At 41.1% G+C, this 17,465-nt stretch overlaps 1 protein-coding gene across 1 annotated transcript in view; it reads right to left on the minus strand.

The window, feature by feature from the left end:
• Positions 1–11,486: 11,486 nt before the first annotated feature.
• The window catches only part of LOC102846431 (lambda-crystallin homolog), a 212,384-nt gene continuing 206,405 nt past the window's right edge, over positions 11,487–17,465 (minus strand). Inside the window, exons 6-7 of the mRNA XM_006894125.1 lie at positions 11,936–12,042; positions 11,487–11,600 (exon numbers count right to left, since the gene is read on the minus strand). Coding sequence (XP_006894187.1) covers positions 11,487–11,600; positions 11,936–12,042 — 221 coding nt within the window. The remainder of the gene's footprint in view (positions 11,601–11,935; positions 12,043–17,465) is intronic.

Genomic DNA, 17,465 nt, shown 5'->3' on the forward strand with positions numbered 1-17,465 from the left:
GATGTCGGCGGGGAGGGTGAGGGAGCAACCCAGGCCATGTTCTTTTCAATCAATTGCTATGAATCTGAGATAATGAATAAAGGTGACAGAAGAAGAACTTATACCTTTGAACTGTGGATGGAGAAGAATACTTAATAACAAGGAGTGTCAAAAGAACAAATAGCTATGTCTTAAAGGAGTCAGAGTGTTCCTTGAAGGCAATCATGAGACCCAATCATAAGATAATAAAGCGCTTTCCCTCCTCAAACATCTTACTGTCCTATCAGTAGGGCTCCTGGTAATAACAGGGATTAGAGAAGAAAGAATTGAAAGTCTCAGGCCTAAGTTTCATCTCACATATTCTGGACATGTTGCTAAGAGAAGCTATTCCTCTGAGAAGGACATCATGCTTGGAAAGGTAGAGGGATTGGGAAAGAGAGGACGACCTTCAAAGAGATGGGTTGACACAGTGATTGTAGAAATGGGCTTGAGTGTGTCAGAGATCATGAGAATGGCAAAGGATAAGACTGAGTTCAGATGTGCATAGGGTTGCCGTGAGTAGTACTCAGCTTAACAGCACCTAACAACAGTAACAACTCCCTACTTCTGATCTCATGGTGCTCTAAGTGGGTTGTTCATCAGGTGCCAAGCTCCCTCTGTTAGAGCTCTTCTCATCTACTCAGCCTCTCACCCAAATACTTCTCTGTGCCAGGTATAATGCTAAGTGCCAGGCATTGAAAGAGGGACCCTAACCTCAAGAGACTCTTTGTCAGCTTTCATGCCATCAGGCTGACATTTAATTCCCCCCTGTGACACTACCATTTGGACATCTCTTGATCTTCTCTAGCTGTCTTGGATGACATAGAACTTCATCTACAATGATACTGACAAACCTGTTAGTCACAAGATACTTTGTGCTTATTTACAGTAGTTTATACCCTTTTCCCCCTAAAATATGAGTCTAATACAAGCAGAATAGTACAAAGACTAAAACCACATTACTATAATCCTCGTTTTAGTTTGACCCACTGACAGTACTAAATTCTCTGGATGTCAGCCAGCTTAGAAGGGAGCCAACAGAACAAGAAAACATTTGACTGCCACTGGGCTTTGGGATTTAATCAGTGCATAATAAGTTGCCCCTTGAACTTGGAGATAAGGTTACTCTCAGAGTGAAGCTAATAAAATCAACACATGATAGAGACAAGCCAACTACACAAGGGGGATCAGGACGTCTTCCAAACATATACAAATAGGACTGACTTAGAAAACCACGGCTGAATGTCAAGGTCACTCCAGCATATAATATTCTTGCTTTGCCTGCTGCCTGCAGCTCTTGCCTCCAACCCCTTTTTGCACTCTTTGTCTCAAGAATTATTTATTTCATTTGAGAACTAAGGTGCACCTGATTCTATGTACCAAAAACTACTCTGTTGTGGTTGTGTGCTGTAGAGTTGGAACCGGTCCACAGCTGAACCTCCAGCAGGTTTTTAGAAGCAGTAAGTCACACAGGAGATTGCCCATCCTTCAAGACTTATGGTTTCCACTTTGACATGTAAAGAGGTGGACTTTATTTCTCTCATCCTAATAAGGGGGGAACTGAAAATATTGGGAGAAAACCCCCCAAAACCCAAACAACTCATCCATCAGAGATCCATCAGAGAATTTAGGTCATGGGGCAAACTGCTGCCTTAAAACTAGAAAGATCAGGATACAGAGAATCACCTAGCTCAGAAATCTTCTACGACCAGGGTTGAAAGGAACACTTGAACTATAATTAGCAAATTGCCGGAGGCTCAGTGTGGACTACCAAAAGTGGGGAGGATGGGGTTGGGGGATCATCTTGACAAGGGGATTATACTTCTAGGAGCCTGGCCAGGATACTGCTGTGAAGATTGAGGAACATTCCTTCATGCTTCCAGTAGGGGGAGAGAACAAGTAATCCATTTGAAACATCTCAGACTGTTCTATTCTGTTCAGCAAAATCCTGCCACAAGAACATTATTTTTTACTAGTATAAAACCATGTGGGAGAAGGGAATTACTTGATTCCAGGCCTCTTTAGCCTCCTGGTCTCATCTAAAGAGGAAAGAAAGAAAAAAATTGACCAATTCTCACAAAGGTCCTAGCCCGGGGAAACAGGTTCATGAGACCCAAATAAGATTATAAAGCGCTTTCCTCCTCTAATACCTCACCGTCCTATCAGTAGGGCTCCTGGATAATAATAGTGATTAGAGAAGAAAGAATTGAAAGTCTTGGACCTTATTCAAGAAGATATTTTGAGGGAAACCCAAACACAAATAGTAAGCACAGCGAAGACCTACACAGATAAACACAGACCCTCACATGAAAAGACCATTTACTTTACTTCCTTTAACCCAGTGCATCTTTTTCAGCTTCCTACAATTACCAGAATTGCTAAAAAGCAGACAACATAGTCTAAAAATGCAGAGCAAGCGTCAAAAGCAGACCCTGATAAGGCAGGGGTTTTGGAATTAACATACAAGAAATTAAAGATATTAACTACAGCTAGTATACCAAGGGCTCTAATTGGGAAGAGTTATAACATACACAAACTGATGGATAATGCAAGCAGAAAAATGCTAAGAAAAAAAAAGTAAATTCTAGAAATCAAACACTAACAGAAAGGAAAATTTTTTATGAGTTCATCAGCAGCCTGGACACAGCCAAGACAAGAATAGCTGTGCTTCAGAGGTACATGGTTCTAATCCACCAGATGCTCTGCTGGAGAAGGAGGGGCAATCTCCTCCTGTACCAGTCAGATTTGATTTGATGGTACACACTCAAAAAAATAATAAATTTTTTTAAATGTATCTGTTAAAAAAAAAAAAAGAATGGCTGAGCCTGAGGATACTTCCCATAGATGTTTTCAAAACTGAAAAAGAAAAAAAAAAAAAAGAATTGAGGGGAAAACCAAAACAAAACAGGTTATCTGAGAATTTTGGGGGGGAATTATAAAAGGTATAGCACAACTATTAGGAATACCAAAAGAAGAAAGAGGGGGGAAAGAAATACCTGACGGTTCAATTCCCGAGAAGTTTCTTAAATTAGTAATATAAACCAAACCACAGGTACAGGAAACTCAGAGAGTAGCAAGCATTATAAATACCCAAACATTTATAGCTAGGCATATTATACGCCAAATGCAGGAAAACAAAACAAAGATAACTTCTTGAAAGAAGTCAGGAAAGTACAGGGGAAACAAAGATAAGAATTCCATCTGATTTTGCTACAGAAACCACAAAAGCAAGAAAAAGGTAGACTCAAATATTTAAGGCAAAAAAATCTAGAATTCTGAATTCAGAGGAATTATCCCTCCTGAATTTGGTGAAATTATCACTTTCCCAAACATATAGAAAGCAAAAGATATTGCTGGCAAGAAATATGCCTTGTGAAAAAAAAATGTTAAAAGATATTCAGAGAGAAGGAAAATTATGTAAATCAGAAGCCTGGATTTGCATAAAAAGAGGAAGTACAGTTCAAAAAGAAAAACTGATGATAAAACAAATACTTTGCTTTTCTTATTCTTAACCTATCTAACAGATAAAATGTGTTAAAAATAATAATAGCAATAATATATAAGATTATTATATCCTATAGATAAGCAATCTGAATCTTATTAATATAAACACTTGGATAGAGAAATTCGGAACACCTTATTATTCCTGTGCTATTCATTAAACTATAAATGTATATTATATATATATATATATATTTTGGAAGCAGGAGTGGCATCCACTTCCTAAACAACATGCCTCCAAAAACTCTATGAACTTTGATAAATGTCGATAGTTGTGGAAAAGTTTCAGGTCTTTTGTTCATAGGGTCACTATGAGTCGAGCTCGATTTGAAGGCAATCAACAACAACACATATATATTTATATTACATAAATAAGGCCCCAGGAATAGATGGTATATCAATTGATGTATTTCAACTAACAGATGCTGCCCTAGATGTGCTCACAATGTTGTGTCAAGAAATCTGGAGAACAACCACTTGGCCAACTGACTGAAAGAGATCTATATTTATTCCCATTCCAAAGAAAGGTAATCCAACAGAGTGTGGAAATTATAGAACAATATAATTATTATCACATGAAAGCAAGATTCTGCTGAAGATTATCCAAAAATGACTGGAACAGCACATCATCAGAGAACTACCAGAGATGCAGGCTAGGTTTAGAAGGGGTGGTGGTACTAGGGATATTATAGCTAATGTTACATGGATCTTGGCTGAAAGCAGGGAGTACCAGAGTAATGTCTGTGTTTCACAGATTATGCAAAGGTGTTTGACTGTGTGGATCACAACAAACTGTGGCTAACTCTGGAAAGAATGGGAATCCCAGAACACTTGATTGTGTTACTGCAAAACCTATACTTGGACGAGGAGGCAGTCATCAGAACAGAGCAAGAAAACACTGCATGGTTAAAAATTGGGAAGGCTGTACACCAGGGATGTGTCCTATCTCCATATCTTTTCAACCTGTATGCAGAACAGATTATCCTGGAGGCTGGGCTCTATGAAGAGAAATGTGGCATCAGTATTGGATGAAGACTCATCAACAATCTGCGTTATGCAGATGGCACAACTCTGCTTGCTAAAACTGAGGAGGACCTGAAGTGCTTGCTGCAGAAGGTCAAGGACTGCAGCCTTCTACTTTCTGGCTTCAGGAAATCCACTGATAAGTGACATTTTGTTTTGCTCCTGTGTAGTGTGTGGGATAGCTTGCTTTCTTCCAGACATTGATAGGTTCTTGATCTGAAGACAATGCCCTAGAAATCAATTGGGCAGCTACCCAACCTGTGTTTTTCTCTGAACTTCTGATTCAAGGGAAAGGTCAGTTCAAGGCCTGTGAGAGCAGCCTCTTGTAGCTAAGTCAGATCAATGTGCTCCGGATTAAAGGCAAGTTGATTGGACGTATAGGTACAGGTGTGGAGCCAAATAGTGGGTGGGGCAGGCATGGGTAGGGGTGGGTAGGGTGACCAGAGATGTAGGTCAGTCACTTGTGTGACCTCACTCAGATTTCAGCTGAGTGTGCTCACGAGTGGGGTCCCTACTCAAATTCCAGTTGTCTGTCTCCCATCCAGTGGCTCTCACTCAGCGGTCCCTGACAAGCAGCCCTTACCTAGGTGCCCTCGCCCAGCAGCCCCTGCCCCAGCAGGGCCCTGGGTCCAGCAGAACCCAAGAAAACTCAAATTCCCACTGACCTTCTCACCTATGTGAGGTCTATGGTGTCCTTGAAAGCTCAAATTCCCACCAGCCTGCTTGCTCTTGGGCACTCTCATGGGCAGTTGGTGGTGCCCAAGAAAACTTAGCTAAATCCCCACTAGCCCACCAGATCCTGAGCAGTCAGTGGGGTCCAAGTGAACTCAGCCAAATACCCAGTTGCCTGCTTATTCCTAGGTGCTTTCTGGGGCAGTCGGAGGTACCCAAGAAAACCCAGTTAAATTCCTACCAGCCTGCCAGATCCTGGGTGGTCAGCGAGGACCATAAGAAAACTCAGTCAAATTCCAACAGACCCACTTGCTCCTAGTGGGGCTTAAGAGAACTCAGTAAATTTCACGGTATGCTTCTTTCTCCTAGCAGATGGGTCCCATAGCAGCTAGGCTGGCAGCTTCTGGCTTCGGCCAGAGCCCATGGCACATCTTGATGCTCCTGTAACTCCCAAACTAATTATTTTAATAAAAGTTCTATCTCAAATCCCTACAGTCCACATTGTGCCATGTCAGTCTCTGTGCGCCCTAATGGTCTCTCTAGTGGCCTGTTTCTATGCATCTTGCTGCTCCTTAAGCTCCTCATGCTGCTTTCTCCACTACCACGATCTTGGAATCCCAGAGATCCTGCTCATCTTTCTTACATGTTCCCCTTTGTTTTAGCCTCTTTATATTCGAGTGCAGTTTTTTTAGTTGCTTCAGGCATCCATTTTGGTCCTTTCTTTCCTGTCTTTTTTTTTCCCTTTCTTCATGCATTGTCTTTGGTGTCATCCCACAAATCACCTTGTTTTTAATCATTATTGTTCAATGCATCCAATTTCAACATTGTTGAAATCACTTTTTAACTCAAGTGGAATAAATTAGAGTTGTATTTTGGCTCGTATAGACTTGTTTTCATTTTTTCCTTAGTTTTAATTTGAACTTTCTTACATAGGAGTAATTCATGTGCTATTCTACAATCAGCCCTTGGCCTTGTTCTGACTGCTGATGTTAGGCGTCTCCATCACCTTTTCCCACGGATATAATCAATCTGATTCTGATGTAGCACATCAGGTGAGGTCCATGTGTATAGTTGCCATTTATGGGGGATTTTTTAAGAAAACACTTACAATAAATAAATCATCGATTGTACAAGTTCTATCATGTGATCTCCAGCTTCATTTCTGTCATCAAGACCTTATTTTCTAACATCATACTTTCTCCTTCAATTCCAACTTTTGTATTCCAGTTACCAATTATTATTAATGCGTATCAATTGAAAGATCAATTTCAGACTACAGAACTTAGTTGTTGTTGTTATTGCTATTGTTAGGTGCTGTTGATCTGACAAGGACTCATAGTGACCCATGAACAACAAATCTGAACCTTACCCTATCCTGCACCATCCTCATGATTTCTGGTAAGTTCTGGTCCATTGTTCCAGTCATGGTGCCAGTACATCTTGTTGAAGATCTTCTCTTTTTCTGACTATCTTTCAAGCAAATCTTTTTCTAAGGACCCTTCCTGACAACATGCCCAAAGTATGTAAGACAAAGTTTCGTTTTTGCCTTTAAGGAGAGCTGTGGCTGCACTTCCTCCAAGACAGACTTTCCCCCCTTTCTTTGCTGTCTATGAGATAATCAATACTCTTTTCCAACACCACAGTTCAAAGGTATCAATTCTACTTTGGTCTTCCTTATCCATTGTGCAACATTCAGGTGCATAGGAAACAATCAGAAATACCACCGCTTGCATCAGACAACCTTAGTCTTTAAACTGACTTCTTTTCACTTTTGCACTTTAAGAGGTCCTTGAAAACAGATTTCCTTAGTGCAACATGTCTTTTGATTTGGTGACTACTGCTACCAGAGTTGTTGTCCATGGACCCGAGAAAGAGGAGAAATAATTGACAACTTCAATCTTTTCTCCATCTATCAAGATGTTGTCTATTGGTCCAGTAGTGAAGACTTTCTTGATGTTGAGATTTCACTCATCCTGAAGCCTGTAGTCTTTGGTCTTCTTCAATTCCCTAACTCTCATCAAATTGTCTATATACCTCTAGTTGTCTTGGTACTCCACTCTTGGAACAATGGAATTCCTGAAGGTCTACCCAGACTGAAGCACCAGGCAGCATCCAAGTCAATTATTGAGTGTAAGAATGGAAAAGAATTCCTAACAAAGGCAGCACCATGGCAATGATGCCTGAGACATTCATCTTTCAACAAAGCATTTAAACTGCACCTACATCCTTAAACATCCAGGTCCCAAAACTTTTTTTTCAGTACAGAAAGGACGTGAAATTAACCTGTTGTTAAACTCCTAAAAGCTATTCCAGCTAATAAGTAACAAATTAAGGGCAGAAAAGCCTCTGAGGTTGCTCAGTTTTACAGCTCCTCTCTAGAGGACATGGCTGAGCGGGTGTTGTGTGTGTGTGGGCTTGTAGATACACACCCACTCTTTCTTCAGCTCCTTGTTAGACCAAAGCCAAGCTCTATTCTGTTGTTTTAATAACTTTATTCCTGGGGTTCAAAACTACAAAATGTGCTATTCTTAGCTTTGCTCCAGCTTAAAATAAAAAACAAAAACAAGAACCCTTCAATGTGAATTAGGCCCCAGCCTCCCAGTTTTCTCTAAGCCTGTCACTTTTGTGGTTCTTTGTCACTATATATGCAGCTGCTACAACTAGAAGCCAGACAGTTCAGACGCCTGTTCCTCACACTAAATGCTTCTTGGCTACAGTGAGGGAGTGTGACTCATATTTGCAGAGAAATGAACTCATATCTTCCGGGCCCTGCAGCAGCCTAGGCACTGCGTTGGTCTCCCTGCAGCCCTACACTGTAGGACAGAGAGAAGTGGAAGCCACTCCAAGGGGCTTTTTATCTTCCTGAGGCTGAAGAGTGTGTGGAGCTGCATAAACTTCAAGCCCCTCAGGGACATTCTCCCGGAAACAATGGCTCTCTCCTGATAGCTGACACATAGCAAACATAGGCTCTTCAGAAATGAATGAAGCTAATAGTGAGAAGAGTGTGGTGATTCGGAGCAGAACAGTGGGAGCGTGAATGTTGACTGGAAGGAGCAGGAGCTTTCAGCTATAAGGGCCCCACCACTGGTCAGTGAAGGCCACCTGACAGTAGGTCTTGAAGGCAAAGAGTCTCTGAAATTGACTTCATTGAGGAGGGCCTTGTCAGGGCTGAAACCCCTCTTTTTGTCCTGCTTCCTGTTGTTAGAAGTCATTGAGTTGGTCGTCAGTTCCTGGTGCTACATGTCAATGGGGTCAGGTCATTCTGATTTGCAGGTTTTTCACTGGCTGATTTTCCAAAGCAGATGCCAGGCCTGTCTCACTACCTTATCTTTCTTATTAACTGAGGCATTCAAATGCTCCACCCTTCCTCCTAATACCTTATCTTATAAATTGCCATCAGTACCTGTCCCCTGAAATGACATTTGGGAGGGACCCAATATTACCTTTTTCATGGACAGCTCACCTCCAGGCTGTTTTCTGAACTCCTTGCCTTATCACCTCTGAGCTGGACTATACAACCATGAGTCTGGTTCTTGCTGCTCACCCAGTACTTGTTGTCAGAATTGAGGCTCATACACCCTTACCCACTTGTGTGCACCCCACTCTTTACAGGCATTGCTTCCAGGGGAGGCTAACTCACCAGCATGGCTCTCAAGGTTTTCTGAAGCCTGGTGCTGTCACCTTTGGGTTTCAAATCCTGCTCCACCCCCTCTACAGGGCTTGCTTCCAGAATGTTCTACCACACTGTCCATACTCTGCTTCCTCTACCAGGAATGTCTGCCCAACACGTGCTTGAAACTCAAAACCTGACCTTTAAGTCACTTCCTTTGAGGACCCTCAGGGCACGCCGCCAGTCAGTGTGGTCTCTTTCATCCATTATTTCTCTAATGCACAAATCTTATTTTATGAGAACTTTGTTTACCATCTTACAGAAAACTTCACAAAGGCAGACCTACATGCATTGGCTGCCCACTGAATGCTGTAAGAATACATTGAACCATATGAGTCTACTAATATAAAACAAACTATTCAGTTGCTACAGAAGATCAAGGACTGTAGTCTTCAATATAGATTAAAGCTCAACATCAAGAAGACAAAAATTCTTACTAATTTGCAGCACTACAATAGATGGAAAAGAAATTGAGGTTAACAATTACTGCTTGCTCAACTCCACAATCAACACTCTTGGCACCAGTAGTCAGGAAATAAAAAGATGAATTAGAGTGGGGAAATCTGCTGTCAGGGGCCTCTCCAGAGTACTGAGAAGCAATGATGTCAGTGTAGAGAGTAAAGGGCGCCTGATCCAGGACATGGTCTTCAAAATTACTTGCTATGCATCAGAGAGCTGGACAATGACTAAAGATGACAGAAGAAGGACCAATGTCTTTGAGTTGTGGTGCTGTAGAAGAGTCTTGAACATACCATGGACTGCCAAGAAAACAAATAGGTCTGTCTTAGAGAGGATGAAACAAGTTTCTCCTTGGAGGCTAGGATTTTGAAGCTCTCTCTCACATACTTTGGGCACATGGCCAGGAGGGACTGGTCCTTGGAGGAGGACATCATGCTTACAAGGGTAGAGGGACAGCACAGGAGAGGAAGACCCTGGATGAGATGGACTGATAGAGTAACTGGGGCAATAGGGGTAGGTTTGCTGGGACAGTGAGACTGATTCAGGGTAGGTCAGGCTTCAGCAGTGTTGTACTGAGTCACAGGTGACTCCACAGCACATAACAACATAGTTATTATTGCGGTTGTATACTAGCGAATTGGAACTGACCCATAGCTGACCTTCCAGTGGGTTTTCAGAGGTAATAAATGCATAGGAGGAGACTGCCCATCTTTCTCCTGCAGAGCAGCTAGTGGATTTAAACCATGTACCTTTGGGTTGGCAGCACTAACCACTACAACTAAACCACCAGAACTCCCTTAAGTATACATATAAATGAAATCTGACTATTACCAGGGATGGGTGGAGAAATAGATGGGGAAGAAAAGTTAATAATTAAATAATTAATAGGTTGGGTGAAGGGAAAGGCAAAAAAAGACATTTGAAAGGTGGGGGGAAGAATAACTATAGCAGTTATAGCATTGGATGAACACTTTAAGTGGGTGAATTTTATGACATGCAAATAATCTCAATACATAAATACGACAAAATAAGCAGGCAGAAATCCTGTTCTGAGAGACCATTTCCATGTGGTTCCTAATCAAAGATGCTGATTCAAAGTCTAGAATAGCATTGGTCTTGAGGCAAATTATCACGGGATGTTGTTTTCTAGAGATGGAAAGTTTGGGGTGTTACTTGGACTCAAAAGTGCCACAGAGATTTAGGTACATCCCGTGATCAAGATCTTTATGACATGCACGGCTCTATAGGAAGGGGAAGTGTGCTGGTGTTCCCTAGAGGATTTGGGAACTGCTGTTCAGTAAGGCCTTCATGTCAAGTAAGTTCATGGAACGGTGGGTCAAACAAAGTCAGACAGGCATCTCTTTTTACTGCAGAACACTGGAGCCTTTACTTTGCTAATAATATGTATGTGTCTCTCCAAGGCCTGAGCAGTAGATGGTGAGGATGCTCCTCAAACCTTTATGATCAGAGTGCAATGAGGGGATAATGGAACCCACTTTGGGACTAGGACAGCAAACTGGTGGAGTTTTATAGACACGTAAAGGACCTAGATCAAAGGATTTTGTGTATTACCCACTAGTTACAATTCACTAAAAGGACTCCTCAGGGTCAGGCACTTTCATTGTCAGAACAGTCAGGAAAAAAAGACATTTTTTATGGAATCACAACTTTTTATTCAACATAAGCAATAACAAAGTGAAGGTAAATCTCATAAATGCACAGCCACATTGTACTTAGGAAAGATTAGAAAGCAACTATAAAAATATTTTACTAAATAAATGAAAAGAAAAGCTACATTAATCGGATGTCAAACACTACCCTAAGTGTGATCATGTGATCATGTGATCACCTCCAAGGGCGTCTGCTTTCTTCGTAGCTGGACATCAATCAGCAGCCTTAGAGCTTCTGTGCTGCTGGAGCTGCATAATTCACACCTCGTCCAGGTCTGTGATCCAACGTGACTGGACAACCACCATCTTTGACCATGTAAGTCAGTTAGTTAAATGCAGAAAATCAAGGGCACAATTTTCATGCTAAGTACTGCTGTGGCTTCTCATTGCTTTAGAGTGATTTGATTAAGTGCTTCTATTTCCTCAACTGGACCTTTCACTGTGAGAGGAGTGACAAGAGTATTGCAGGTATGTCACTGGGCCGGCATCTCTTGTTTCAGCTTGGAGAGTCTCATGAGACATTCGTCCCGCCACTTCCTCCTGGCAGCCAAGTGCTCGGGGTCATCAGGAACCCTCTCACACATGGCCTGGGAGATGAAAAGACAAAGCCCAAGAAATCAGCTTGAGGAGGCAGTAAAATGTGGGTTTTGCGTAAACAAACTGATTTTACTTTCAAGCATAAAAGAAGGGTCATAAACCTTCACTTAAACTAGACTGTCCAAATCCCAAGAGCCCACACTTCTTAAGAGACAGGCTAGTCACATGGTCCCTTGGCTCCAGCAACCATGATGGAAGCCAATATAGACAAAGCCTGGCGTGATAAACTGGCAAAGCCAAATGAGGTTGTTGCAGGTGGCACAGGTAAGGGGACAGAAAGCATTCCCATTACACCACTAAAGCTCTTGGCTATGTGACTCCATACCTGATTAACTTTTTGAACTGTTGCCCCAGAAAATTCTGGGATGGTTCCAAAAGTCTTTAGAACACGCCTCATGCCTTCACTGTATCTCTCACAGTAGCTCAGCATGCCTGCAATCACAAAAAACAACAGTCCACAATGTCAGAAGGATGACGTCAGATGAATTACATTCTTTCAAAAGAGGCAGAGGTGTGACTTTTATCATGGTCAGCTGGCACTGGGGAATGAGGATCTCTACCTTGAGCACAAGAAAGCCCTCTCTCCAAAGTCTGTAAGCTATAGGAGACCAGGGTATAACATCCTACTTATGTCAGCACATTTTATGGAACCTCTAGTCAGACTTTTAATCACTTGTTGAAATACCACATGAAGCCACATATTCACCAAATGCATCTCCTTCAATGATATGGCTTAAGATATTTGTGTAAGTGCCATGAATGCATAGTCTAAGCTTCAAAGATGTCAAAGCTCAATGAAATCTTTGATAACATTCACTCATCTGGTGAACACTGTTGTTGTTGGGTATATTCCGTTGATTCAGTCTCACAGCAACCCCATGGGACACAGCTGAACTGCCTTATATGTTTTTCTTGGATGTACTCTTTACTAGACAGTGCCCCAAAATTTTGCTCTGTGGAATACCTTGGGGAGTTTGAGTCACCAAACTTTAAGTTGGGCATTTAACCACTTGCACTAATGAGCACTAGTTTCGATATGACTGTGTGTTCAAAGCATGGCAAGGGGGCAATGGTAAAATCCTCTTCTTCCAAGTAGGAGGTCAGGGTTGATTTCTGGCCTACAAATCTCATGTACAATCATTTCCTATTCCAATGATGATGTGAAAGTGCTTTAGAGATTGAGGCACCTGATAACTGTGAAACAGTTGGCTTGAGATTTGGGCCTGACCCCTTTGGTTAAGTTAAATTTTATATAAGTTTAATAATGTAGCTGAGGAAGTGGGTTTTATGGTGATTAAGTCTATTAATTAAGTGCAATGTCTATAGAATGATCCCTGGAGTCTGTCCTGTGACCATCTGACTTCTCACTATTCCTCCTTTAACCAGATGGTTGACCTTTCCTAGTCAAAGAGCTTCAAACAAGCAGATCCAGTCTCCAATCATTCACCTGCCTGTCACTACATTTCCTTGCAATAACCACACTGTAATCAATTGAAGACAGACACATATGCATTGTAAGCCAATCTTGCCTTACGAGTTCTTATTTCAGGAAGTCCTACATTGTGGTGATTCAAGCTTCCAACAACGAATCAAGTAGCGTACTATAGGTCCAGCAGTCTCTCCTACATGTGAATGTCCCTTTAGCTTTGCCATTTTGTTGGGGTGGGGTTTTTTAATTGTGATTTTAACATAAGTGTACAGAAAAATTGGATTTTTACTCACTGTTGCACATTTTACTCCCTACCCATCCCAGTTCACTTAAAAAAAAAAATCATTCATTTTTTCATGATTTCCAGCTTTGCCATTTTGAAGGAGCTGACTTTCACTTGTGGAATTCAGTTTTACCAGCTCTCTTTACTTTCAAGAAATCTCTCATCTTAAGCAAACTGTGTCTTGTTATTCTACTCTACTTTTTGATGTAGGCAAGATTCAAAGGCATGTAACCTTCAATGTACCCCAGAAGTTTCAGACCTGGAACTTTGAGACCAAGCAGAAGTCCCACGTGCTCACCCATTTCCTCAAATTTTCCGGTTTGCCAGAGGTAAACCCTCTCAAATGGAGCTTTTACTGCTGTGAGGAAAGCTTTTGAGGAAGTTATTGTCTACCCTTTAAGTTTGCTCACTCCTGGGCTTCTTCATGGTTTCATTACCAAATTAACTTCAGTAAAGACTGACATCTAGTGTCCAACCCAATTACTAAATTCTCATTTTCTCTCTGGGGCATCATTTAAGTATCCATACCTACTTGAGTTTTTATATATTTGCAGGTTTCTCAAGAAGATCAGGTGTGCCATTCCCTAGACTCACACAGAATTCCCCTCTTGGAGACTCTTGATGTTTATATGATTAAACATTATGGTCCATAATCAGTTATATGTTTACTATTGGCATGCACTTGATTTTGTGTCCTGATGAGTTGGAACCTTCCAGTAGTTGACCCTCCGGTGAATTTTTAGAGACTGTAAATCACACAGAAGGAGACTGCTCATCTTTCACCCATGGAGCAGCTGGTAGATTTGAACCTTTGGGCTGGCAGCCCAACTCCTTACCCACAAGGTCACCAGAGCACCCTGTGGCCATGTTGAGGCTTGTTTAATTTCTCCTGTGGAATGATCAGTGTATTTGAATTGTTAAACTTTCAGTTAGCAACCTAATATGGTTTGTTTAAGTAAATGTACATTTCTGCACAGTAAATTAGAACAAAAAGACTCCTGAATAAAGAAGTTTCCAATAAGCCCTGGTAGTATAATCTATACCATGTCAGGCTGCTAATTGAAAAGCCAGGAGTTCAAATCCACCAGTAACTCCATAGGAGAAAGATGGGGAGTCTCCTCCTGTAAATATTTACAGCCTCAGAAACCCAACAGAAGGTTGCTATGAATCAGAATTGGTAGGACAGTAGTGGGTTTTAGGCTTAAGATAACAAGAAAGTAGAAGTGTTTCATTGAAAGTTACTATACCCAAATTAACAAATAAAACATGGAGTGACAATGGCAAAGCTCAGCTCCAATCTTTTCTTTTAAAATCCATCCTTGTTTTTAAGAACTACCTTCCCTCTATAACTTGATTTGTACCACTGTTAGAACCTCTACTTGGAATATTATTGCTTTTAATTTTTGACTCATGTACTTTTATCTTGTTAGTTAAATTTGTGTCTTCTAGGCTACAACAGTTCCATGATACATCTTCAAAGATATGACCATATATGGCTAAGCACAATTGATAACAGTGCATCTAAATTCCAAAATCAATCTCCACAATAGTCTACATGTTTCCTATTGCCAAAGAGGCCCTTTAGAGTAGTGAGAGAAGATCTTCACCCTGAAACCTACAGCGTCCCTTTTCAGCAGGAAGTAGCTAAGAGAATACGCCATCCCCTTTTCCTTATGAATCAGGGTGAAGTCTCTCTCAGGGAGGAGTGATAGGGAATGGCAAAGGACACACTGACAAAGGAGATTAACCAGAACTGGCTTTAACAAGCACTGTGGCAATGGGACAATTAAAACAGACTTTCAAGGGGAAAAAAAGAGGAACAAACTGAGGGGGGAGGGTAGAAAAAATGAACAATGAATGAATGGAAATCCAAAATCTCTGTAAATGTTCATTAAAATTAATAAAATTTAATTTTAAAAAAAAGAAAAAATCCATCCTTTATGGTCACTAAGGCTACTTTAGAGATGAACAAACATGTTTAAAATAAGAAACTTATTCTTGTTAAAATTAAGAACTATGTCTCTATGTTGTTGTTTCTGAAAACCTGCCTGAGGTTCAGTTATGGGTCGGTTCCTAGTCAATGGCAAATAATAACACAACAACAAATATAAATTATTTCTTCTGGTTGCTTTAACAAGGCCTTTTTTAAAAGGAGATTTTATGCTAAATTTCTTCTCTGGAAGATTCTATGAAGTATGCAAAAGATGGAATTATATTATCAAGATTATATTTCTGCAAAGAATTTACTTTGGTTGGTTTAAGGATTAAGAAATGCTTATCTAAATTAAGCAATCCTAACATACCAAACTAGAGAGCTCTTGCACTCAAAAAATCTCTCATTTTAATCTTAAACAGATTACAGATCCTTTTCTACAACAATGCTGAACATGTTTTAGTAGAACTAGGAATAAAAGCCTGGCATTCTACTCCTGAAAATCGGCCAATGCAAACTCTATGGATCACAACTGTCTGACATGCATGAAGCTACCATTCATTGGACTGGCTTCCCAGCAGATAACCACTACTAGCAGCATACCTGCTGGCACCTCAACACAAGATATACTTCTTCTTAGAGGTGGGTTTACAGAGTTCACACCTGTGAGCTTTGATCAGCAAACTGCAGGTTGGGCTGGGAGCCTTGGCTTGTATCTTTGCATTCTATTCTCCACAATTTCTGCCCATTGGGGTACCAATTTATTTCTTGGATTGTAAGAGTGGAGTGTGAGGATTTGGGTAGGAAGGCACAAAGAAAAGAGTTATCCCAGTGCTGGAAGGGAAGAGGAGAGAGCAGTTGCTTCAAAGCTGTTCAAAGAGCTCTTGGTGGCCCAGGCTTAAGTTTCCTTTTAGCAACAGACCCATGCAGAGGATGCCCAAAGTAGTGTGCAAACTCCCTGCCCACAGGGCTTGACCAGAAAGCTCTACTCTAGAGGGATCCCTCACAGTCCATCCCTGTGCCCTGGGGGTACACAAGCCAGAATGTGGGGTGCACAAGTTAAATCAAAGCCAACTGGCCTGAGGACCTAAGAAGGAAGGAGCAGTTGTTTGCTGAGCACAAGATCAGCCCCATGCTATTCTGCCTCTGACTCATTTCACACTTAGAAACACTCAGCAATTTTTTCCACCATTGAAATGATAACAAGAGAACAAATGAAACCACAGAGTCTGCAGAGACCTCAAAGCCTGGCTCTCATCCTCCCCCCCTTCCCCCCCCCCGCAAAAGATTACTACATAATTTAAAATATTAGCACTAGATAATCTTTAAATAAAAAGGGAAAGAAAGGCAAAAAACCCAAACTCTTCTAGGTTTAGTTTCGATCAACCAACATTGGATGTGGAAGGCCTGAATTCACCGTGTTTCCATTTTCTTGCCTCAGATAGTTTCCCTTTGCTTTGAAGAGCAAACAATTCCAACATTCCAGCCTTTCTGACATTGTTGTTGGTTGCAGGGTAGTCAATTTCCATTCACAGCAATCCCACCTGTACAGGATGGAACTGCTCTAGAGGGCTCCCCAGGGCTGTTTCTAATAGCAGATTGACGGACTGCTCTTCCAAGGAGCGTCTAGCTGGATTAAAACCTGTCAACCTTTGGGCTGGTAGTCAAGGGATTAACGATTTGCAGGGACTGCTGCCCTTAGCACTGGCAACTAAGTGGTGTCTCCTCTCTCTTTAAAACAAGGACTCATTTAGCACAATGTAAGTATACCTTGAATTAAGGAATTCCAAATCCTGGAACACTCCCGAGATGTTCCCGCACTGACTAGTTATTTTAAATAGCTTGTAATTTCTGGAGAAAACAATAACAAATACACACAACCTAATTTCTTTAAAAATTAAGTATCTCCACTGTACCTGTTTGCATATTCATATAAAAGATAATAAAAAGTAGACACCATTACAGTTTCTTTCTTCTGGGAAGGGGGAAGGTAGCAACACACTTACAAAGGAGCCATGGTAAGAGAGCTATATAAAAGGAATATATGATTAGGTATTATTGGCACGACAAGAGTCCAGAGTCTACTGCATAGTAAAGTGGATTGGGAGGGGGATCTGTATAACAATGAAAGAAGGTGTTTTTATTCCAAAGAAAAAAGTGAAATGGGGGGGCAGGGAGGAAAATGTGCAATAATGAATGAATGGTAATCC

Source organism: Elephantulus edwardii, unplaced genomic scaffold, assembly GCF_000299155.1.
Source record: "Elephantulus edwardii isolate Elephantulus edwardi_28Jun2011 unplaced genomic scaffold, EleEdw1.0 scaffold00135, whole genome shotgun sequence".
Taxonomy (NCBI): domain Eukaryota; kingdom Metazoa; phylum Chordata; class Mammalia; order Macroscelidea; family Macroscelididae; genus Elephantulus; species Elephantulus edwardii.